The sequence below is a fragment of the Astyanax mexicanus genome, chromosome 14 (assembly GCF_023375975.1).
Source record: "Astyanax mexicanus isolate ESR-SI-001 chromosome 14, AstMex3_surface, whole genome shotgun sequence".
Classification (NCBI taxonomy): domain Eukaryota; kingdom Metazoa; phylum Chordata; class Actinopteri; order Characiformes; family Acestrorhamphidae; genus Astyanax; species Astyanax mexicanus.
The window spans coordinates 12,823,344-12,850,269 of NC_064421.1; the positions used below are offsets into that span (position 1 = coordinate 12,823,344).

The 26,926-nt window shown below is 38.0% G+C and overlaps 1 protein-coding gene across 6 annotated transcripts in view; it reads left to right on the top strand.

Annotated features, from left to right (window-relative positions):
• The window catches only part of myt1lb (myelin transcription factor 1-like, b), a 196,315-nt gene that overhangs the window by 129,857 nt on the left and 39,532 nt on the right, over window positions 1-26,926 (top strand). For all 6 annotated transcript variants that reach the window (XM_049463879.1, XM_049463883.1, XM_049463882.1 and 3 more), the window contains 5 exons: window positions 2,886-4,001; window positions 10,604-10,738; window positions 19,904-19,994; window positions 23,779-23,889; window positions 26,509-26,723. In XM_049463879.1, the coding sequence (XP_049319836.1) occupies window positions 2,886-4,001; window positions 10,604-10,738; window positions 19,904-19,994; window positions 23,779-23,889; window positions 26,509-26,723 (1,668 nt within the window). The remainder of the gene's footprint in view (window positions 1-2,885; window positions 4,002-10,603; window positions 10,739-19,903; window positions 19,995-23,778; window positions 23,890-26,508; window positions 26,724-26,926) is intronic.

The window sequence follows — 26,926 nt, forward strand, 5'->3', positions numbered from 1 at the left end:
ATTTGTTTTTTTGCCCTTGACTATGATTTTTGCCTCATGTTCTATATCTGTTTTTAGATCTCTGCCTGTTTTTGACTACAATTTTGCCTGGTGTTTCTGAACAATAAACCTGCTTGCATTTCCATCTCTAACAGTAATTCTAACAATTACTATTAATTATTTTGTTTATCCTGGCAGTTATATGAATGTTCAGGCATTAAGGTGTTAAATCTCCATGTTAAACTTGCATAAAGCAGAATTAGCTTCGTAGATTAGTCTGAGCACAATGTCAGAATCCTGTTGGTCATAATGTCTGAGGATCTGCAACAGTGGGTGGGTGTTCCCGGTGCTGTGCTGAAATGACATTAGCTGAGTAATATTTCTTCTCTCGCAGACACCCCGAAGACCAAGCTGCACAGTACTTAATCTCGCTCCACCCAGTACCAATCAGATCTGACAGCGCCTTCAAATCTAATTACCAATGCCAATTCCAAAGTGACTGGCTTTAACTCTTCACGGTGTGCTGTGTGCTTTCATACAGAGATGTTGATTAGCTTGTGTACTAATTAAAGTAACTACTTTGTAGACTTTTACATTTACATTTAAGGTATTTAGCAGACTTACAACAGTGTTTAGTTGTTTAATTCAAAATATCCATAGCTAGTTTGTAGAGATTAGGATCTAGAGATACACAAACTTGATAATGTTTAGGACCCTAGGAGATTTTTTAAAGATTAGTTTAAAAACTCTTTGAAAAGATGAGTCTTCAGTCTGTGTTTGAAGACCGCAAGTTTTTGTTTATTAATTCATTTAATTTTTTTTCTGTATTGTAGAAATGATAAAGACATCAAAATTATTAAGGGATGCATATATAATTACATAGTAAACAGTAAAAAAAATGTTTTGTCCTCAACATTAATCCCCTGATCTAAGCCTGATCAGCTAAGATTGTGATTTGAGGTGATTTGGGATGAGCTGGAGCTTCACAGCATGAAGGAAAAGCAGCAGCTATTGTTCAGCACCTCCAGAAACTCCTTTAAGACGCTGATAAAACGATTCCAGGTGACTCTCCCTCATGAAGACACTGAGATTACCATAATTAAAATAGAGTGTGCAGATATGTGGCTAAGTAATTCCACATATATTCCTGAGTAGCTTTAATACAGTCTTCAATAATAAATTTACAATGTAAAAAATCATAAACAGATTTGGTGTGTCCAAACTTTTGTCTGATACTGTATATGTAGACTATGTAGACTACAGAGAAAGTTCCAGTGAACATCGTCCCCCCCAAGAAAAAGTATAAAGCCAGTACTCAGAGATACTCAGAGATGGCCTTCTACACGCAGAAGGGCAAAATGCTCTTTATAAAACATGCCATTCTTGAGAGAAATGGCAAAAAGACTCTGAGATATTGCCTTTTTTCACATCTATTGGCATCTAAACATATATATATTCCGATCTACGCCCTCCCAGGAAGAAGTGGCAAGAAGGATTCAGATCTCTCAGTTGTAGCTAAAGTGGCATTGTTATCATTTTCAATGGCACGCACATCGTAGCATTGCTAATCCGGCCAATTCAGACTTGCTGTGCCCCCTCCCCCTTTCAATCTGTTTCAGTTCCCAGTCGCCTTTGTGTACCTTGATTGCTCTTCAAATTGCTTTTCCATGACACATTTAAATCAGACAAAAATAAAACCCTCAGCTCTGACCTGAAGTAGGTCTCACTGTGAAGAAAAAAAACACACACACTTGTGACTCCACCGCGAGCCCCAGTGTCCAAAGCAGCTTTTCTGATACGCATTAATTTCCTGCATTATTCCGTTAGACATCTCAGCTTTGCAAATTGCACGGTATGTCTTGACATCAATACTGATGCGATGAACAGTCCTTGAAGCACATTTTGATAGCTTGTTTGTGGAAACGTATGATTCAGGGGTGAATTCTCAGCTGAAATGCTCACTTTCTCCCGTGACATCAAGATCACACTTATTATCCCAAATCTTCTGAAGCTATTTTCTGTCACCTGCTTTGGCTGCAGGAGGTAAATGTGAATGTGACGCTGGTAATGTGCTCTTGACAGTTCGGGGTGCAGATGTGAAAGGATAGGTAAGAGGCATGGTTGTGAATTAAAGGCAAAAATAACTGAGAAAAAGTGTTTCAGGAAGTTTTTCTGTAGTCTGAGTCTCTCAGTTAAGAAATGTTAAAGAATTTGAACAGGAAAAACAACTTTTGCTCCAATAAAGAACCACTGTTGTGAAAGAGGTGTGAGTGTGAAGACCTTTGGATTTGGAACAAAACCTTAAAAAGAAAGGATGGTACAAAACATTTACTTCTTTAATTTTTGTTATTATTTCTAATTTTATCCCAGTTTCTCCACCAATTTGGAAGGCCAATTACCTCACACACTAATAATGCTCCAGACACAGAAGAGATGAAGACTAGCACATGCCTTCCCAATGCTAATTCTTAAAACACTGTAATATTAGGCTAATTATGTTTCAACCAAGCTAATAGGTTGCAACAGTGAATTGATTATTGAAAATTAGGTGGTGATCATACGCATTATTTGGGTAAATACAGTAATTTCACCTGTAAACCTTCAACTATAAGTTATTGAATGTGCATGGTTTTCTGTAATAACTGTAGTCTTGTTTGTCCTCTTTTTCCTCTGTCTCTGAAAACAGTTTGAATCAAACCGTGAAGTGCAAACCTTAATAAATACAAAAGCAAAGAAGGAAAAAAAAACAGCAACTGAATGAACAAAAACTCAAGTATTATTAGAGTACTATTAAGTACTATTAGGAGTAGCCCTGTAGGTTATAGATTTTATCATAGAGACGATGTATACAAACCTGTTTTATCCAGATCTGAGATCTAAATCATATTTTTTCCTCTTTTTTACAGAAGGCAACCAGATCAACGGCAGCTACACCAAACCCAGCCCTACGGTAGAGAAGGACGACAACAACAACGATGAATACGACAACTACGATGAGCTGGTGGCCAAATCTCTCCTCAACCTGGGCAAAATCGCTGAGGACGCTGCTTACAGGGCCATGACCGAGTCCGAGATGAACAGCAACTCCTCCAACAGTGCTGAGGAGGAAGAGGAAGAGGAGGAGGATGAAGAAGATGATGAAGAGGAAGAGGACGAAGACGAGGAAGAGGAGGAGGACGGTGAGGACGGCTCTAAGAAGGGGGAGCTGAGTCTGGACGTGGACAGTGATGTGGTGAAGGAGACAGTGGACTCTTTGAAGCTTCTGGCTCAGGGTCACGGAGCTGTCATCTCTGACAACCTTGATGACAGGAGCTATCAGGAAGATATCAAAAACGAGGACTGTGGCATGAACGGTCTGGCTGGATATGGGTGTAACGGCGGCGCTAACAGTTGCGCATTGGGAAAGACCACCAGCAACGGTCAGATGGTGGAGGAAAGTGATGAGGACGTGTGTTTGAGCAGTCTGGAGTGTCTGAGAAACCAGTGCTTTGACCTGGCGCGCAAACTGAGCGAAACCAAGCCGAGAATCGAAGCCGAGCGCCTCAACCACAACCAGGACAACCACCATCTGCACCAGGATATGCTGCTGCAGCAGGGGGTCTACGGAGACTGCCACGAGCAGGACAACACAGAGGAACGCCGCGTCCTGGAGCGTAACTACTCGGACATGGTCAACCTTATGAAGCTGGAGGAACAGCTCAGCCCTCGCTCCAAAGCCCTTTCCAGCTGCGCCCGGGAGTACGACAGCTACCAGGACCGGGACGAGGACACCACCTCCATCGCCTCGGACCATTCAGAGGAAGTGTTTGACATGACAAAGGGAAATCTCTCGCTGCTGGAGAAGGCCATAGCGCTTGAGTCAGAGCGGGCAAAGGCCATGAGGGACAAGATGGCCTCGGAAGCGGCCAGGAGGGAAAGGCTGCATCTCCATGAGGAGAACCACGGCCTGAGGCTCAGCTGTGCAGAGGAGCGCAAAGCAAGGCTGCATCACGACGGCCTGAAGAAGCCCTACTATCCTAAAGGTAAGTGCAGTCATGTGACTCTGGCTACTGGGTGATACCAAAGTCCTTACACACTGAAAAAAATGATGCGTAAGATTACTTTTTTTAAGTAAATTTAATTTCAGATCAATTTAAGTAACTTCAACTCGGTTTCAAGACTTAAATGTTACATAGAGTAAATAAGTGAACTGAACTTTAGTCAGTCCTTCCTTTTAGTAAACTTTACATACTTTATTTTTGCTGAATCAATCCTTTTTTAGTAACCTTTACTACAATATTATGTAATTACAATTATTTAATTTATACAATATTATTATATATAATTTTAGTTAAAACACACATTTAAATATTTACATAATCTCAAAAATTTATTTTGTAAACAGACCAAGTCTCACTGTCTCAACACATGGATGGCATGTAATACATTCGTTTTAGTATACTAAAAACAGGGTAATATGTGTGTTTTAATTAAAAATATTTAAATATCAGGGATTATAATATATTATTTGAGTAATATTGTATAAATTAAGTAATTGTAATTAGGTACTATTGTATGCAGAAATTAAAGTAAGTAAAGTAAGTAACGGTTACTAAAAGAAAGGAGTTGAAGTTACTTAAATTTACATGAAATTAAATTGACTTAAAAAATAAAAAAAAACAAATGTAGAAAGTTGTGAAACATTTTTTAAGTTAATTTTAAGTTCTCTTTATTTTTTTCAGTGTAGGCAAGTCAATGCACTTGGTCATCCTTTTAGTGCTAAAGGTTAGTTATCTTAGGTCATGCAAGACCAGCCTCCAAGTTCCAAGTACCATAAGAGACCATAATACCATAATAATATTATTTGTTTAATCACAGATAAAAAAAGTGATATTTTAGCTTGGTATGGCTTGCTTCTGCGCTTGTGCAGATCTCCACATTGAGTTTTTTTCACACAACCACAACCAGCATGCTAATTGTCACAACTAGGACTGGGACTGGGTTTAATGTTGCAAGAACTTTAAATCATACTGTATTTCAATCAGTGGCTGGTCTTCTTATCTTCCACCATACTTCATCCCTCCATCAACTCCACAATTCACCCCATTCTAATGTATTCTAATGGATGGATCACTATCATTCCAGAGAAAATCCTACCAGGCCCTATGAGCCAATGTCAGTTCTTAGTGCACTGCTACACTGCTTAATGCTGGGGAGCTTTGTAACCCACTATCTAATGGCATGGTGCATCTTTGCAGTATTTCCCTACAAGGACTAGACGAGTAGCTTTGTAGCTGAATTAATTCATTAGTTGGGGTGCCCACAAATATACCATGCGAGGATAATGATGATCATATAGCTACATATTATAGATACTAAACATATGACAATAGTAAAAATCTGCATACCATCGAAAGACCCCTGTTAAAAATATTGCTGTGCTCGAGCAGTAGTGGCCAATTTGCCGTTGTCCATTCTCTCACTCACATGTGCATGAACAGGGGGACCTCGCTTTGACCTCAGGACAAGCTTTCTCAACCAATTTGAACATTCCCATCCCTGCAGTGCAGCCAGCAGCGGCTTATGTTGTTCAAATAGGCCAGCATGGCCACATCAGAGCCCGGGCCTGTCAGGCATAAGTAATGGCAATCTTCACGGGCCGAGAGGACAGCAAATCTGTTCCCTGGGATGCAGCCTGTACCCAAGCTACCTATTTATAAATCCAGAGAAAGGCTCTGTTCGGAAATATGCTGTAGCGTTAAGGCTGGAGAGCGAGCTCAGAGTGAAGGGCTGGAAATAGTGTACACCAAATTAGCCTGTGCAGCTAAAAACAGGGTGAAATCTAGTGAAAACTGCTGCTGAACCTGCTGTTATGGAGACTGTGGCTAATCCCAGATGGCCACCAACACTGATAGATGTTCTGATCTGTTTGAATGTTTGTTGTGATGTCAAAATTCAATGTCAGGTAATATCAAATGCAAACTGGGGTGGGAGATATGACCCTAAACTAATATAATAATATTTTGATGATATGACAAATTCAAGTTTATAAAAAGTTCTACTGTAACCAAAAGTTTTATTTAGTATAAATATAACAGTTTTTTACATTCAATAGAACAAATAATGATTTATTGTATTATAAAATAATAATTATGTAGCAAAAGTTTAAAAATACAACAAAAGACAACACAAATCTACCACAAAACTGCAGCAAAACTGCAGCATGTTTATTGCATGCATATAAACTGCAAATAAGCAATTCAAGCTAAATTACAGTCCAACATCTGTCTGATGATTAAGTGTTCAATCTTGATGTCAACCCCAATATTAGCTCAGACAAAAGTGTCACTAATTTTCAAACACAACTCTATGTTGAACAGACAGAGAACTTGACAGAGGTTTGACATCAGTCCCATTTTTATTTTATTTATTTAGCAGAAGATCAACATCTGTCCACATTGTTAGATGTTGAAATGTTGTTGGTTTTAAGTAATAGTGTTGAATAAAGTTTAATGTGTTTGGTTTTTGATAGATGCAGTATGTCACTTTGATTTCCAACCAAAATGTAACATCTATCTAACATATATCTAAACCATTTTTCAATGTCAATTACACATCAGTATCTGCCAAACACTGTTAGATGCTCATATGTTGTTGGTTTAAATAATGGTGGTAAATTACCTAAATGAAACGAATGCTTTCGATTGTTGAGTCTTGGTGACAACTTGTTTTTATTTAATGCTAAAATGAGCTAAAATTAGCTAAAATATAGTCCGTAATTCTTCTATCATCAAATACATGTCCAGCACCAGTGGGCTGTAAGTATAATAAAAGCAGATATTTTTTGTTTATTTTATTTAAAAATAGTGAAGAAGAAGAAGAAGAAGAGAACCCATGTTCAAGTGTAGCTCTGCTGACATTTACAGGCAGAAAATTGTTGCTTAAAGATCCTTTTTCCAGTTTAATATCACTTAATATCAGCCCTTTTACTCACAGACATCATAGTAGATATTTGATCGTCGGGACACATCTAAACTAGCCACTCTCTCTCTCTCTCTCTCGCGCACACACTGCGAGGGACGTGAACACGCTAGCGGCCCACACCAAAGGACGATCCGGCTGGCATGCTGGGCAGACTCTATCTCTCTAATGTCGGAATAATGAAGGATGCACGGCCATTACGTCACGATAACATCTCTCCCCGGCGCAGATAGCGGCAGCGGCTGCCTGACCAGGGGGCATTATGATTTATAAAAGTGTGCCGGCCTGACAGTTATGGAAGGAATTCCTCCTTAAAGAAGGCACGAGGCGGAGATGGAAATTGAACAGTATCAGTATGACCGATAACGAACGACAGGACCACTGACTGCACATTAATTATCCCCAGACGCTATGGTAATGGGGTCCATTTGCTATGCAAAGCGTGGCCTGTCCCGAGCCACAATCGATATCCAGCGCTTTCTAATGTGCGTTCTACTCCTCCGCTCCGCTCTGCTCCGCTCTGTATGGCTGCTGTGAAACAGCTGCAGATGAGAACCTGCCACCACTGTGTGTGTAGCTAGAGGATATGGGTTTAAAAGGTTGAGTTAATGTATTATCACAGTTGTGATACAACACAGTATGTCTAATGTAAAAATTTAGTGGGAAAAATAATAATAACAGTAAATCTTTACTGATTATTTTTATCATCATATATTTTTATATTTCTGTGTTGGCATGCATTTTGTATGTGTAGCTAATATTAGCTAATATATAAGTTAAGATGCACTGGAGTATTGTGCAACAATCTTTCATTTATGTAAATTCCAATCAAAATACTGATCAAAAAGTGTAAAGTACATTTTGCAAGTATCAAGAACAGAATAATTTAAATTAATTGTGTTTACAGGACAGTAACATTGGGACGTCCCCAATGTTACTGCTCCTCTAGTGCACACCGATGGTACTGCTAGGGGTCCATGGCCAAACATTTATTTTTCTCTTTTTCTGTTTCAAAAAGTAAAACAAAACATATTCCAGGATACATAATTTAAGATTATTAAAAAAAAAATAACACATTTATAATTAGAAATAACATAATTAATTCAGATAATCAACAAAGCTAAAAACTGACAGATTTCAACATTTTGGTTATGCTAAAATTAATGCTAACATGAAGAGTGATATGTTGCTATACGTTGCCACCATGGATAGTACTGGATAGTAAATAATGAAAGATCCTGAATCAGTGTAATCCTATTAATACAACACATTGATAGTTATGCTTCGTTTGTTCGATTTTAAATAGCTGTTTTAATTTTCACATGAGCTGCAGAACATTTTGTGGTGGGTTAAGTTGACCACGCATTGCAAAATGTTGGGAACCCCCAACATAGACACACCAGCAACTAAAATTAATATTGCATGTTTTAGAATCAAGTGTGTTCACCCTTTACAGTTAGTAAAACGTTAGTGTTTACAGTAGACTGACTTTCTACTGGGAGATATTTAACACAGATTTTTACTTTTTACTCACAAGTTCAGTCTTCTCACTTAGTGACCTACATGACCCAAATCTTCCCAAACACATTCAGTGATGTTGAGTTCTGGATCCTGGGATAAACAACCTGTTGTCTACCTAACACCAGATTGTATTTGTCTGGTTATCTACAGTGTCAAAGCTTAATTTGATTGGTGCCATTTTGGTGGTGGTCAAATACATCAGATATATAGATGGATGGATGGATGGATGGATGGATAGATACTTTATTTATCCCGAAGGAAATTTAGGTTGCTTATCTTGCCATTTTCTTTTTGTCTTCTTTCTTTTTTCAACTAAATTACTAAATGGATTGCTTGTGCTTAATAGCTACCAATTGTGCTACCAATAATATAGAACTCTCTGGAGCAGATAACCACAAGCCAGGTGTGGGCTGGAAAAGTGTGAAGCAGTGGAAGTGATTATGTTGCCCCATACAATACTTTTTCCTGATTTATAGAATTGGGGATGAGATGGAAGGAAGTGATCACCCAACATCCAGACCTCACTAATGTTGCTGTTGCTGAATGCAAGCAAATGTTCACAGCAGTTTTCAATAATTTAGTAAAAAAGCCTTTTCCTGAACAGTAGAGAGAGATAATCCAACAAATGAAAAATGACGCTTTTTAAAAACCTTGATTTCAGAAGAAAGTGCATGTGGAAGAGTCCCAGTACTACAGTACACTGGGTTCAAAAGGCCTGATGTGAGTTTTCTGATCATGCTCTTGATCTTCTTTAACATTGATTCCACTTCTAAGCAGCTGAGTCTACCTTACCGCTCTGTTCCCGCCCACTCCGTCTCCATCCTGCAGCTCTTTCCCACTGTCTGGACTTATTTTGATACAGCAGGCTATATGATGCTGGTTACTAGGTTACACTATGCTTAAAATTTTAATCAGCGGTTTCTCTGTCTCTCACCCTCCCCTTCTCCCTCTTTTTCTCTTCTCTCACTCTCTGTCTCTCTGACTCTCTTTTTCTCTCTCTTTATGTCTCTCTGACTCACTTTTCTCTTCTCTTCTACTACTTCTCTCTTTCTTTCTCTGTCTTTCTCTCTTTTTCTCTCTTTTTTTCTCGCTCAGTCTCAGTCTCGCTTTATTTCTATCTTTCTCTTCTTCTTCATCTTTACCTCTCTCACTCTGTCTGTCTGTTTGTTTCTCTTTCTATTTTTTCTCTCACTTTCTCTGTTGCTCTTTGTTTCTCTATTTTTTTCTTTTTCTGTCTCTTTATCTCTCTCTCTGTCCCTCTTTATTTTTTTTCTTTATCCTTATTTGTTCCCTCACTTTCTGTTTCTCTCATTTTTCTCTATTTGTCTCTTTCTCTTTATCTCTCTGTCTGTTTCTCTCTTTTTTTCTATTTGTCTCTTTCTCTTTATCTCTCTGTCTCTTTCTCTCTCTCTCTCTCTCTCTCTATCATAGATCTCATGTAGAGCTTCAGCAATAATTGACAGAAAGTTCAACACAGTTATCTCTTAACTGCTCAATACCTATAAAAATTCATAGGAAAAGTGCTGGTCCCTAAATTTCATCACACTCACTGTTACAGTAATATATTGTCTTGAAGTATATTTAGGACATTGACCATGTTGACCAACACATTTGTATAAAAAATATAAAGAGTCAGATATGTTCTAATCTGAATCTTATCTTGTCCATTTGTTGTCCATATTTCTCCTGAACACCTCTAGCCAGAGTCCCCAGTGGATGTGCTCAATTTCAGCACTGAATCTTCACTGATTTAGTTAAGCACTGATTTACCAAACTGTGGATGTTAGTTGGATGATTACTATGAATAATACCTGACTCTACTAGATACTAGAGCTGTGGAGAGGATTAGATTTAGAATTTTAGAAAAAATTGTGATACTAATATTACAGAAAATAAACACTTTCTATATAAAGTGTTTTTTTGCTCATTTTGACTCAATACTGTGTATATAAAAGTTAAAAAAATGTTTGTAATATAATAATAAGCTGATTTTTTATTGTTTTTTGAGTTCGTATTGCTCTCATTTTCTTGATTTCTGTCTGAAGAATTTGAAGAATTCAAATCGGTTATAGAAAATGACACAGTATTCCATTTAATACATTTACAGTTTTTTGTATGTTTGTGTTTGTGTGTTTGTGTGTAGATTCCTCAAGGTCGGACAAGAAAGAGAGCCGGTGTCCGACGCCGGGTTGTGATGGCACAGGTCATGTGACTGGGCTGTACCCTCACCACCGAAGCCTGTCTGGATGCCCTCATAAAGACAGGGTCCCTCCAGAAAGTAAGCCCTGCACTCCACACTCCTCTGCCTGCTGTATGATCTGTGTGTGCAGTCTGTGTGTGTGTGTGTCTTCTTCTTCTTTCTGTTTCTTTTTCTCTGTTGGCATGGCTTTATACTGGACTGTGTCTTGATGGATAGATACCTATAGCTGCTTTCACCTGCATCTGTTTTATTTTTTTCTGCATTGGGGTGCACTGATACACAGTTATAATACAGTCTGTATTGTGATATGATCAGGTTCTGATGCAGAAGTATGAAATAGTGTATTGGAAGTATAATAGTGTAGTGGGTATTACATCGATTGTCCATACACTAAATATATATGCCAAATTTCTTACCAGTTTCTAGAAATAATTAATTAGGATATATTTTTATATATATATATATATATATATATATATATATATATATATATATATATATATATATATATATATATATATATATATATATATATATATATATATAGACATATTTACTTCAAAAATTGGTTTAATAGTATATTAATATCTGAGTATATTAATCTCAGAGTAATACTTCTACCTTACTTATTTCCTGCACATTTTGACCTCATAGTTTTAAATAATGTTTTTTAAAATATTTTCTATCAATTGTGACTTATCAAATAATAGGTCTTATTTTCTACATATTTTACACAGTATTTTAAATTAATGTATTTTTTTATTTTGGACATTTTATAGCAAAATCATGACTCCTTCACTAACATTTTGTATTTAACTGAAATTTACTCTACTTTTTTATTTTATTTTATTTGAATCATGTAGTAGCATAAAATAGTAATATCTTATACTTCAAGTGGTCGAGCCACTTTGCCACTTTGATTGGGAGACTGCTGGTTCGAATCCCGGTCATGTAGCTTACCATCAATTGGCCTTGCTCTCTATGGGTGGGTAGATTCCACTCCTGCCCCTCATCATCACTCTAAAGGGTGATATTGATCAGCACAGGGCGTCTGTGAGCTGATGTATCAGAACCGAGTCGCTGCGCTTTCCTCAGAGCACGCTGTGATGCTATTTTGTAATGCTGAATCAGCCGCAGTTCAAAAAGAGGCGGTGGCTGACTTCACATGTATCGGAGGAGGCATGTACTAGTTGGGGGTATAAAAATGGATAAAATGTAGAAATAATTTAAACTTTAACATCAAAATGAAAAAAATTAAGTAATACTTTAATAATAAAAAGTATATAAAATATCTAAACCTTGGTTTAGAAAAAAAAAAGATTTGTTTCTGTATTTGTGTGTTATTTTATAAAATATAAAATAAACTATTTGATTCTATTATTTATTAAATATTATTGAGGTAAAACAATCAATCAATCTGCTCATCGTAACACTCCTATATCAGTAAGCCTCCATTATTTAGAATGTATTTTTTCTGTCATTAAAGTATCAAGGCTTTGCTGGAGTGGCATGGCTAACACTGTAGCACAGCTGCATGGATTCATTACTGCAGCTTCGTCTCTCCTGTATCTGTACTCTTCCTCACGCATGCTGAGCGTCTGGCTGTCAGGCAAAATCCTCTTATCATTTTTCAACTAGATCACTGCAGTTTAGGAACCTGGTCTCAGAAATGTTCTTTTATAGGAGAAAGCTGAAATATAACACACACTTCTTCTCTATAATTCATCATCTTCCTTCTCAATGCATAAACGCATTTAGTGTTTCTGTTTAACAAGAATTAAGAGCACGTCTTATGCTTTTTAATAAGCCAGTTGGATTTGTTTTGCTTTATTTGCTCAATTAAATCCAGTTGAATAAGCTGTAATAATTGCAGCTCAGTCTAGCTTACATATCTGCTGTGAGGGCAGTAAACAGAAAGGGTGGCAATCTTCTTCTCACTCACTGCCTTCATTCACCTTGTGCAAATCCCCCAATAAAGCATCTTTTACACGATTCATTAAACCGCAGAGAGGAATCTCGCGTTATGGCCCCAAATGACCCAGACGGCAATCAAACCAACTGACAGCTTTAATGGCAGCCCAGAAAATTAGTTAACATAAAAGATTTGCCTATAAAGTGTCCAGATGTCAAGAGGTGTAATTTGAGCCTCCTGGGATCCGAGAGTTCATGCTACGCCTGGAATGACCTCAGGATTAGCCCATATGCTTTGCCCGGGGGTGAACCTTATAAACTGTATCTACCATGTTAAACTAAAACCTTACTTAATTCTTCATAAATTCTCTATTTACACTTTTTGACCTGATGTATTTTTTTCAGCTGTTCTTTACATTGCAATAAAATGCTCCAAATGCTTTCAAAAATAGAAATCTTACAAAAAAAATCATACACTAATATACACTGAAATATATAGAAACAATATGCTAGAAATGGTACCGTATTTTACGGACTATAAGGCACACCATGTTATAATGAATGTCTATTTTCAATGAACGTCTCTTTTATGGTCTATTTTCATACAAAAGGCGCATTGGATTATAAGGCGCATTTAAGTGGTTAGCAGCAGCGCTTAGCGCTAGTAGATGCTACCAGACAGCACTACACTGAGGAACTGTGTTCCAGTTAGCCAGAACACTGTCAGCTAACGGTTCATTCTATGGAGCTTGTTTTAACACGGAAATCACCCAGACTACAGTCCCATATACTCACCTCTGAATGGTGAAAGCGCTAGTGCTACGATTAGCGGCTAATGCTAATACTGCTCCAGCCTCAGTGCTGGAGAAACTTTACTGGAACTTCTGTATAACGCTGTACTTTAGCGGAGTGTCTTAATTCATACATAAGGCACACTGGATTATAAGGTGCACTGTCGAAAATTAAAGGATTTTAAATGCACCTTATAGTGTGGAAAAAAAATAGTATCAATAGTATAGTAGCAATCCTGGGCTCCTGGGCTCCCGGGCATGTAATTCATTTTGATTCCAATGCCATGAAAACAAAACATTTTAAGTGCTTTAAGTACCACTTACCACAAAAAAAAATTGTTTACAAGTTACCAGGAATAAGAATGTGGACTGAGGCGATAAAGTAATATTACAGGATTTTATACTAATGTGAATTATGGGTTATGAAGTTACGCAGTTCTGGTAAAAGGTCTCATGTAGCTACTCTTTAGATTCTCTGTCTGACCTGAGATTTCCTACCACTTTTCTCAGGTCTTGTTGGGCCAGGCTCAAGACAATGTTCTATGATGTAGGCATACATGTTTTAATGCTATTTTTTTTATATAAAGCTTTGGCACGATTATCACAATATAGCAAAGAAGCAAATCAAACTTTGATCATAAAACAAGTTGAACAAGTTAGAATGTTATTATCATAGAGCTCTGGTCAGCACAGTGCGCACACACCAGCTTCACCACTTTTTCACATTTATACCTTGTTTACAATTGCCGCTTTTTGAAAGCCACAGCTTTCTTGCAACTCCTTGCACCGCAGAATTTACTAACTATGCCGGAGGATGGATGTGGACGGCAGGCAAAACTGTGGAAATTTCCTACAGTTTTTGGGCTGGCCAGGTCGGGTTCAGACAGAAAGTACACAGGCTCAGGTAGAGTCTGGCTGGATTTTTTGGGCCTGATCTAAGCTCTAGTTTTGACCCAGAATAGCAATGATAGAGACAGTGTTCTCCATATCACAGTATGTGGGGCATCAAGATGATTGTGAAGGTTCTATTTAAGGTAAAATTCCCTGTTGGAATGTTGGATTAAGCTGTTTTTTTCTCCTCTTGTGAAGTTGCATTTTGGAGATTTTGAGATTTGCAGAGGTTTTTGTGTGAAAGTTACAATATACTTTTTTGTAATGCTGAGAACATTAGCTCTTTGCACTTTATGAAAAGGTAATGATGCTAAAATGGCCTTAATTTGACAATGGGAGAAAATAGCCTCATTGGACTAATCAACTTTTGATTTCCCAAGATGAAAAATAATATAATTCTTGACCCAGTGTCACTGATCTGTCATGTAGTGTGAAACCACACTTAAAAACTCATGAGTAACATATACTGTAGTGTGAGTCATATACCATGCATATGTGAATGTAAAGTAGAAAAATGGAGAATTCAGTATGCTGAGAAAGTGCACAGGACGTTCACTAAGAGAGACGAGTGAATGGCATCCTAATTTAGCCGTGATTTGCTGAAGATTTCCCCTGGAATGTCCCAGAGCATGCTAAAGCGTACACAGAATGAAGACACAGCATCAATAATATACTGTCCAATGTAAGTGATAAATGTGTTATAAGGAGGTAGGGCTTCACTGAGTGTGTGTGTGTGTGTGTGTGTGTGTATGTGTGTGTATGTCACAGCCTGTTTGTCTCTCTTTTACACATAGACACACACACACAGCAGGGAATGGTGCTGCGCTCTCTGGGCAGCTTATTGAGCATACATTGACAGGAGAAGAGGGCCTTTGCTGCTGCTCCATTGCACATAATGCATTTTTTAGCAGTGACCTGTCGATAGCACGACATGCTCACAACAGGTCACCTTTCATTGGCACTGGATGTAGCACTGGGTGGGTAAAGAGCAGAGAACAGTTTATCACAAGCTTATAAAAAAGAATATGGACGTGTCTTTAATTTTATACATTTCATAACAGAAATGTAGTTAATCTGTAGTAAAAGCAGAGAGGACCAGACCTACAGGACCAACAGAAACTCCTGATCTTGTACACAATTTTACAGTCTTTTGTTTATTACAAAAGCTTCATATTTATTTTAATATCGTTTATTGTAATGGGCTAATTTATTTATTTTGCTTCTGACTTTAAGTTTAGGCCTTGGGTTAGATTTAATTAAGCAATAATATAGGAGAGGGAGTGCTATAACCTGTAATATTGCCATTGCAGCCTTGTGCCTACAACCGATTATTGCGATTATATTACAATTCTATTCTCACTGTTTATTAAAAAAAATGAGTTAAATAGGATGAGAAAATATGATCTGTTTGGTTATAAACACTCCGCAAGATAACACAGTTCCATTGCTGCTTTGCTTGTAGCTACACTGTTTGGCTTGTAAGCGCTGCATCATTGCCAGGTTTCCTGTATGTGGCGGAGTAATACATGGAGAGCTACATGAAGAGTTACAGTGCATTACCAGCAGATAACGGCACTCTTAAAACACCTCTCAGCCAATCACATTGCAGGGTCAGAATTAACTGTGGTATAATAATGATTATATACAGCTTTGATTAGGGCTGCGACTAATGATTATTTTGGCAGTAGTTGAGTAATCTATTGATTATTTTTTGATTAGTCAATTACTATTTCTCTGCTTCTTGAGGGCATAGCTCCTGTTTCTAGGTTTATTCCTTCAAAATAATAGAAACAGGTAAATGTGGAATTTAAATGCCCAGAAGACATTTAAAAGTTAAATATATCACCATTTATTATATAAATAGTATATAATCTCTTGTATTTGGGCACACATTTTGTTGACAGCAGAAAAGTTTGTAAAGTTCAGTTCAAATTAGTGATTAGTTTCTTAGACGTGATTAGTTTTTTTTTTGTTATCCACATTGTCAATTATGTCAGCTAATTATTACAGCCCTAATACTGATATATATAGTATATATAAAAGCTGTCATGCCAAATTTATAAAACTTGCTAACAGCAGTAACAGCACTGTGATGATTCACATGCGATATTAGTACAAGCAAGTGGTTTTGATTGGGTCAAAAAATGCTCGTATGCAGTTTTATAAGCCTGTTTCCCACCCTGTTGTTTTGCTTAAGAATTAAATATGCAGGTTTTACTTTTATGTTGGGTTTGCATTTGGTGAAATAATGCTTGGATGGAGCTGTTCAGCCATGGAAGCCCATTCCATGAAGATCTCTACGCTCTATTGTTCTTGAGCTAATCTGAAGCTACATGAAGTTTGGAGGTCTGTAGTGAAATTGGTGACTTCTGCTCACTATGCTTCTCAGCATTTGCTGACCCTGCTCTGTTATTTTACACTGACAGAGTGAGTTACTGTCGTTCCCAGTCGCTTCCACTGTGTTATAATATCACTGACAGTTGGCTGTGGAATTTTTAGTAGTGAGGAAATTTCACTTGTTGCATAGATGCTGCATTTTATGCTGGTTTTATACACCTGTAGTTATAAAAATAATCGGAACCTGAGTTCAATGGTTTGGATTGGTGAGTACAGTGTACCTTGAGCTTGAACATTGGTCAGCATGCTCATGGCAAGGCAACATGAATTATAAAGAGTTGGATCAAGGCCAATAGAGAACATTTTGTTTCTGAAGTTGTGTGGGCATTTACAATTCCTCTATCTACAGTGTCACTTGTGTATCAAGAATATACGTCATAGAAGGCATTACTACCCACAGTGCACAGCGCAGTGGGTGGTAATAATCATGACCGGTGGTGTCTGTCTAGAATTGACCATGTGAACAGATGAGTGTCTCTAGCAGAATCCACAAATACACATTCATATCCAGCTTCATATATCCAGTGCAGTGTTCCTTAGCTTCTGTGGTACATGACAAAAGTCATGGGACAAGATTCTATTTCCTAGTTTTTAGCATATAACGTATTTTACTTAAAATGTGCATTGAAATAAAGACCAAGAACATTTGTATACTGGGATCTAGCACATCTCTAGATAAGATCAGCCTGGTCCAATTAAGCCCAGTGTGGAGTAATTAACATGTCAGCGAGTGAAGAGGATGAGGGTGAGGGTTTAAGGAGGTGATGATGAAGACGTGAAGAGAAAGAGCGTACGTCAGCCTTCCTCCTCAACACACACCCACACACACACACACACACTCTTCCCACCCCTTCCCTCCTTCCTCTCTCCACTTCCGAAAGACCATTAACCTAATTGGTGCCAGTGGGGATCTCGGGCCGGTGTGGACAGTTTTTATGGCCAGACTTATTGAAGACGAAGGCTTGTTAAAGACTGAGGCCAGTAACAAAGCGTCAGATGTGAGGGAGACGCTTTTTTATTTTTTATTCCTGCATCGCTTCGTGATTCCCTTCATTTCTGATCTGATGTGTCCTTAGTGCTGAAAGTTACTGGAAGGAAGGTCCAGACACAATGGTCCTAATAAGACGCGGGGATATGGACGTCTATCTGCAGGTGGCTGGGTATAATAGGTTGCTGAAGCTGAATGCTTATGCTAAGATTAGCTGACAGCTGGGGATGGTGAGTTTAATCATTACTGAGCCACTTTTTGTAAGTGTCACTTTGTGCTGGTCATTGCTGACCGTAGTGACATGTTGAGTAAAGGGTCCTATTATACCTGTGACTGCTGTATCTAGGTAACTGTCAAGGCAGAAAGCCTTTTTAACCATTACTTTAACTTGTTCACATTGGTTAACCCTTGTGTAGTCTTTTTTTCTGTAACATTCTATATAATCTAGTCACAGACCACACATTTATGCAGTCGCCATATCTGAGAAATCCTTTTAAACTGGCTACTGGCTTATTTTTCCATTTGTTGTGTTATTGCTAAAATAGGGCCAGAAAGTTTTATTTGCTTACTTATTTACTTACAATTACACTTATATAGCGCATTTCTGCCATTCAAGGGATTCAAAGCTGCTTACAATTACATTTCACACACACTCAACACACACCGGTGAGGAGTGGCAGCCAATTGAGCGCAGCGTACACTCAACCGGAAACAACCGTCCACCTGGAGGACTGCATTGGGCACTTGTTGACCCAGCACAGAGTGCTAATCCATATCTGGGCACACAATCACCCACATTCACAGACCAGGGCAATTTGTTCAGGGTATCCAATTGTCTGTGCAAATTAGAATATCAAGTTTACCTGATCTCAATATTTTTTTTTATTGTGGAAGGAAACCCACAGTCAAGTTACGGGGAGAACATGGAAACTCCACCCAGATAGGGAGTTGAACCCAGGACCCCAGCACTGGAAGGCGAATGTGCTGCCAATAAGCCACCCTGCCGAAAATGTATGGCATCTCGTAGTAGTCAAGATTAAAAAGTTGTTAAAAAGATGGTGGAAAACTTTTTAACAATATTTAGCTTTTACAGCAGAAACAGGCCTCATCTGACATCACTACCACGCCAGCTGCAGGTGTTGTCCAGCATTGCTGCCACACAGCATTAACACTTTTTTTGTATCACTACCAGCCTCATCCCAAATCATTACCATAGAATAAGCATGAAGCTACCAGCCTCCTGTAGAGTTAGCAAGGCCAAACTAACCAATCAGCAGATACCAATCTTTAAATCAGTAAGTCCTTCCACAGGACACAGGTTCTGTGACCCCCAAGTACCGTTACCCATGGACCATATGGGCCTGTCTGGGTTGTACACTGAACATACTGAAGGTGGGCTGTTATGATTAGGCCCGTATTGAAAGCCCAACTGGGTGCCAGTAGCAAAACATGCCCACCTGAAGCCCACCTAGAGCATGCTCCACTCATGTGAGCCCTACATGGATAAGTATCTTCGCTGGAAATCTATGGACTCTTGTAGTGTATGGATTTCATGGTAGTATGGTAGGCCAGCAGATCGCAAGTTCCAGTTCCAGGCTATGGTGCTTCGCCATCAGCAGCTGGAGCCTGAGAGAGCACCATTGACCAAGTGGCCCTCTCTCCCCTTATCAATTCAGATGTGATGCTTGCCGACACAGGCATCTGATTGTTGACTGATGTATCAGAGTTGGGGATCTGGAGCTTTCCTCTGAGCATACTGGCTACCTATCAATGCTGCACTGATTACAGTTGGAAAAGTGGTGGTAGTTGATTTTAATCTGTTGGAAGTGACACGTGCTTGTACTCACCCTCCTAGTGTTGGGACCAGTGCAAGCTAAATTTGTCAGAATATTGGTTAAAAAAATTATTTATTGGTTTCCTCTGCTGTTAAACATGGTGGCGGTTTGCCTGTTTTTGACCGCAAGACAAAAAAGTTTAAAATCGACCTTCATAATAAATCAACAGGTATTTTTTGGTCTTTTTGTTTGCATGCTAATAATCTCTCCTATTGACTATTCACTGATTTCTTCTGTCTATAGAATTTACTGAATTTTTTAGCATGGTGACTGTGCATGTTCTCCTCTGGCTGTCTGTTGCATGCAGCTCGGTGTCTCTCTGTCTGTATGCACTGACGATAATGAAGGCGCTCACATGATTTCAGATGACTAACTCTGCTGCCTCCCTAACTCTCCCTGTTTTCTACTCCTTCTCTTTTCTGCTGTCAAGTTCTTGCAATGTATGAAAATGTTCTTAAGTGTCCTACACCTGGCTGCACTGGACGCGGCCATGTCAATAGCAACAGGAACTCTCACCGGAGGTAAGTGCTTTCAGCCTGGCCGGCCATTATGAGCACTCAGCTGTGTTCTGCTGCCTCACACCGTGTGCTGGACTGATTATGTGCCTTTTTTTCTTCTTTTTGTTTCTTGATTTTTCCTGTTTGTTCATTTCTTTGTTTTATTGTATTATATTTTATGTGTATTTTTATTTATTCATTTCTTTATTCATAGTAGTCATGAGCTTTGGTCTGCATTTATTACTGTAGCACTACTACAGCACTACTTCCTGTATAATTTGATTCAGATTTAAGTCACTCTGGATAACAGCGTGAGCAAATTGCCTTAATATAAGGAAATTTTCCAGTATAATTATAAAAGTATTGCATTAAGTTGTAAAATAATGATATACTTACATCCATAAATGTATGCAAAACACTATACATTCAAATACAGCTCTGGAAAAAAAGAAAACACCACTTCAGTTTCAGAATCCGTTTCTCTGATTTTGCTATTTATAGGTATATGTTTGAGTTCAATAAACATTGTTGTTTTATTCTATAAACCACAACCAACATTTCTCCCAAATTCCAAATAAAAATATTGTCATTAAGAGCATTTATTTGCAGAAAATGAGAAATGGCTGAAATAACAAAAAAGATCCAGAGAGACTTTATATTCATAAAGAGTTCAGAAATCAATATTTGGTGGAATAACCCTGGTTTTTAATCACAGTTTTCATGCATTTTGGCATGTTCTCCTCCACCAGTCTTACATTGTGTTTTTGGATAACTTTATGCCACTCCTGGTGCAAAAATACAAGCAGTTCAGCTTGTTTTTGATGGATTTTGATCATCCATTTCCCTCTTGATTATATTCCAGATGTTTTCAGTTTGGTAAAATTAAAGAAACCCATCATTTTTAAATGGGCTCTTATTTTTTTCAGAGCTGTATGCATAATTCCTACAAGATGTAGAGTTTATAAGACAAGAGGCCTTCAAACTAAAGTTTTAGCACATTTTTCATTCATAACACTTTTATTATGCAGACTATGTAAATGATGAGTTATAACAGTATCATAAATAAAACAGAGGTAAATGTACAGTATACAGTACCGTATATTAAAGCATCGCTTTTTACTATGAATGTGTTATAATGTCCTTATGTAGTAACCCTTCAAATAAAGTGTTACCAAATAGTTTTACACTGACCTCCATTGTTAAGAAGGTTTTTTTCTTTTCTTTTCTTGTAAAGCTGCCATTTTTTGGCGTGACAGAGATGATATATGGGCTTTAGAAATTCAGTAACACCTAAAAGCCTTGGCCGTCTCATTCCTGCTAATTTAAGCCTGTTCCTGTGGATGTCATTGACGAATGCTTAACGATACGTACTGGTCCAACACTTCCCTTACTAGAGCGTTCCTGCTAATCTGAGTCCGTGCCTGTAGATGTCATAGAGCTGATAAATTTCCAATCTCGCAGCCTTTCACCTTAATGCTCATAATTCTATTCTGGGTGGAGGTGCAGTGGAGGTGTGAGTGCAGGCAGCTGGTGTGGGACGGCAGGCGTAGCAGCAGCCATTAGCACTTCAGTGACACCCAGGCAGGAGAGCCAGCCCGCTGCAGCCTCGCCCTCAGACAGAGCACCACCTGCACATCTCTCTCTCTCACACACACACACACAGTTACATTAATGCAGTCACACACACACACACACACACACACACAAACATGCACATGCTAATGTGTGTGCTCCGTTCTCACGTGTGTGCTCACAAGTCTGGAAGTGTGTATACTCGTAGCCCACAGCAAATTGGTGGCTTCTCTCGTGTCATTTGCACGTACACAATCCTACACACACACACACACACGCACACACTATACTATACTCACACATGCACATACACATATACTCTATACAGAAACACTTTGCTCTCACCCTGTACCCGCCGCTGGCTCTTCCTTCAGACCTAGGGCACTTTTACAAGCTACAAATTGCATGTCAAAGCTGAAAAAAGTAAACTTCACTTTATTCCGCTGGATTATCACAGGTAGAGCACTACCATAAGTGACTTATGTCTATTTCAGATTCTCAACTGTTATAATATAATAAATATTCATTGCATAATTAGAAAGAAATGCACACGTTTGTTATTGTTACATGTGCATCTAGGATTCAAGGATTCAAGGAGACTTTATTTTTTTATTCGCATCATGTGGTACATAAGGTGGAACAAAATTGTGATCTCAAGGTCCAGTTTACACCCAAGAGTTGTTGTTAAAATAGATAAATATAGATAAAATAAGATAGCAAAATAAAAGAACACAATAAAAATAGAATATAACAAAACAGATATCAAGATAAATCCACAAAAAAGGGACAGTGTGTGTACCATATGTATATATGTGTGTACCAGTCAAAAGATTGGACACACTTTCTTATTCAATGTTATTATTTTTTGTTGTTGTTTCTACATTGTAAATGAATACTAAAGTCATTCAGACTATGAAGGAACACATAAGGAATCACATAGTAACTAGAAAGTGTTAAACAAACCAAAATACTTGTGATTTCTGCCGTTTTTGAGGCTGGTGACTAATTGCTCTTACTTTCCTGGGGTGGTCCTGATGAGAGCCAGTTCCATCATAATGTTTTTGATGGTCTTTGCAACTGCACTTACTCCTTTCTTTACTTAGTTGAGTAGTTCTTCCCATAAATAGGGCTATTCAGTGTATACCAACTATAACTCTTCAGAACACAATTGATGCGCTCAAACACAGTTCTCACATCAGTCTAACAGGGTTCGTACAATCATGAAAAACCTGTAAAAGTCATGAAGTTTGAAAACAGCCCTGGAAGTTTTGGAAAAATAAAAATACCCAGAACGTTTTGGAAAAGTCATGGGAATTTGGTCTACAAATATTTGTGTTTCAGTTTATCGTTGGAGAAAATCTATTTTGAGCTAAAAGAAATACATCAGCTCAGAGTTAATTCAGTAATATAGCCCTTTAACAATGGAGCTCTCAGGATCTGACACACGTTTTACTATTAAAAAAATTGTGTCAGATTCATTTTAGGCCTACTATAATCAAGTTTTAGAAATCATATGGTCATGAAAATTTGCTTCGAAGGCATGGAAAATCCATGAAAAAACATGGAAATGTATTGATTAAAAAATGTATAAACCCTGGTCTACATATTTAATCAGTTATTGTTCCTGGTAACTTTTGTCTTCCATCCAAATAGCATTGCAACACCCTAGTTCCCTTGGATAAAATTATTAGTGATATTTATAAATGTATAGTTAGCTGTGTATTAGTTATATACTGGTGTTTGATTTTATCAAAACTTTCAATAATCCTAAAAAACTATTAGTCATCCACAAGTAAAGGAAAAATCTTCTTAACTTTCAGTTTTTTAAATGTATAAATGTATATTTGATTACTATTATTTTGGCTGTTCCTTGAGACCTAGGCACTTTTAATATTTGCATACCAGAGCAAAGAAATAGTGATCTTGACTTTCCTTTCTAGATTATTGCAGGTGGAGCACAATGGTAAGCCTGATTTTTACCAGAGAAAGAGGGTCTGAAAGCTACCTCAGTGCTGAATGTGTTCTTTTTCCAACCAGCAGCTTGTAATATCAGGACTATAATTTAGACTTCCATCAAGATTGCAGTCAAAACTGAATAAAACCAAAGCTAAAGCAGTTTTTTACAGCATGTATTTTTGCTGATCATGCTGATTATATTGTGAGACTCTGTCTGTCTCTCCAGCGTGTGTTGAGTAAAGTTATGCACTATTTTTTTTATTTTGTTGCTTTGTTGCAGCCTCTCTGGATGCCCAATAGCGGCTGCTGAGAAGCTGGCCAAAGCCCACGAGAAGCACCAAGCCTGCAACGGAACCACCAAGTCCAACCAGGCATCAGACCGAGTGCTGAGGTAAGAGTGTTTATATGAACGTATATACAGTATATATCTTTTCTTTTACACTCTTTAATTAAATGTGCTACAAAGGGTTATTTGTGCAATACCAAAGAATAACCTTTTTTTAGTTCCGTAAAGATCCATGATTGTAATACATGAACACACAGCATGCTCTAAGGCAACAACTAGTATCATATCCCATGACTTTTGCCATGTCCCATGAAAGCTACAGAGAGCTGCACTGACTTGTGGGATATGTGTGTGTGGGGTCTCATGCGTTGAATGTAAATGATGTGATTTCTGCCAGAGTTGCTTGTCTGTTGCATGGCCAGTTCTAGCCAGATGCCACCAGTCACAATCATTACACAATCATCATTGCAAATAGTTTTATACAGGAACTAGACAAGCTGTGTGCATTTGCACATCTATGTCAGCAATGGGTGTTACTTCGAGTAATATAAACATGTGGACATATAGTGTATGTAGTGCACTACACAGTAAGAAGGAAGAAATTGATTGTAATTTGGGAGTTTTAAATCTGGTTTCATTAAGCCAGTTTGATAGCACCCTGGATGAACATTTAATTTTGCTTACATATCACCATGTTCTTGCCAATACACAGCCCAAAACAGTGTGTCATACAGTGCAAATAGTGTAAAAATTGTAGTATTTTTTGGACTATAAGGCACTCTGAAAATCTTTTCATTTCTTCCAAAATCAACAGTGCACTTTATAATCCGGAGTGCCTTATGTATGATTTTATGTGGTACACGGCACTCAAAAGTCTGTCAAAATGGGTCATAAACAAATAAACAATTAGGGCAAGGGAAACGCCTTGTAATGCAGGATGAACCAAAACTATACTTAGCAATAAGACAGCAGACTAAAGGGGTATATATACACAGGGAAAAGGTGAAACTAATGACATTGATCACTTCCTGGAGGTGTCAGGTGTAGAGTCATGTGATCTAGGGGTGGGTGATATGGCCCTAAAATAATATCACGATATTTCATGGTATTTTTGCGATGACGATACTCTTGGCAATACAACAAAACACTCAAATTAAAATTATTTCAAGAATATGCTACTGCAACAAAATGAAAATGAAATGTTATTATTGCATATGATATGGCACACCCCTAACTGAGATATTAAAAAATACAAGAATTTTATCAGTTTGTAACAGAAGTCAATGATCCAGAATGTCATGATCCTAATAATGCACTCCAAATATCTCCATACATCCAGGATTAAAGTACAATAAATGATACTGGACAGATATAATCTGTCACTAATAGATATATAATGGGAAATGAAAATGAAAATGAATTTTTCTTTTGCTAAAAACAGCAAAAAAGTAGTATCCTGATGTGATAATTAGGGGTGGGTGATATGGCACAATATTTCAGGGTAAAATATCGTTCACGATATTCAAAAATATTGCTGATATTATCGCGTACGATACGATATGGCACACCCCTAATGTGATCCTGTGCGTGAGTGTAGTCCATGTGTGGTGCATTCTGGGTTACGTTGTCCGTAGAATGAAGATCGCAGGTAGAGCTGAGTACAAGGGAGACAGGTGCGCTTTCAGCACCAGGCTTGACATCAGGAGTCTCATGGATTAAGACTTAGTGTGGTGGCCTCTATTATCGGCCATTTCAGTCAAAACATTGGAAATCTAGGTTAACTGTGAAAAAAGGGAAGCGCTTTACTCACCCAAATAATGGTTTTCAGGAGAGAAATATGTGTTAAGATTAACATCCAGGACTCGTTTGACTTGAAACTTGAAATAATCACAGTTTTGGTTACATAGGCACCACCCAGCGGTCAGACCTGTGCAAATAGAAGGGTTTCCTGTTATCACCCACCTTATTTTATGCTTAAAAACCCTATATTAACTGAAAAATATATACATAATCTTTTATTTAATGATAACAACTCTTAACATGATATTTGTGGCTGATAATGTGTGTAATAATGCATATTTTTGAATCGCTGAGCTTAGTTGTGTCACATTTTTGCCTGTGCCATCTTTGTTCTGTGTGGACATCCGTACACTGATAACATCAGGAAAACATGGTGATACCCTTGTTCACTTCTATGATTTAGGCATCTTCAGTAGTGTCCTTAATAGTGTCACTTAATGCGCCTTGTGAATGAAAATATACCCATTTCTTGATATTGCGGCTTATAGTCTGGTGCACCTTATAGACAGAAAACTATGGTACATTAATTTACTGCAATGTTTACTCATGTTTATATAATTTTAAGTATGCTTGATTACAAAAAAAACAAAAAACTTATTTTTCATATGAACCAATATTTTACCTACATTGGTACAGGGCGTCTTAAAAGTAAGGAAGCACTCATAAAAAAAGAAAACAGTTTGTCAGACAGTGAACTAATTTTTACACACAAGCTGTTAAGACGTTACCAACATGGCAACCATCTTGAATGCCACCATCTTGGATCTTCAACGATTTTTAATTGGGAAGGCAGGCGTGTGACATGTCAAACTGCTGGGAATTTCATCATAAACACAGTGATGTAGTTTCTGTTATATATTAACTAAGTCTGTTTGCTAGTTATTTCATGGTCATAATCCCGTATGTATTGACTCTGTGTTGTAGGCCCATGTGTTTTGTGAAGCAGCTGGAGATCCCGCAGTATGGCTACAAGAACAACGTACCCACCACCACCCCGCGCTCCAACCTGGCCAAAGAGCTGGAGAAGTACTCCAAGACCAGCTTCGACTACAACGGCTACGACAGCCAGAATGTGTACGGCAAGCGCGCCATCGCTCCCAAGGTCCATGGCCGAGACACGTCGCCCAAAGGATACGATGGTAAGAAAAATATTGTAAATTTCGTACTTCACACTTCCTCCATTTAAATCCTTTGATCTCAGATTGGCTAGAGTGTTTTTTCCAAGTATATGATTAATAAAATAGTCCCACCCTTAGTGCTTCGTATAGAGTAGTTTTACAATGCTGCGTTCTTTTAGCAAGCGAACATTAATTTTCTGTAAAAGGATAAAGCTAGTAATTGA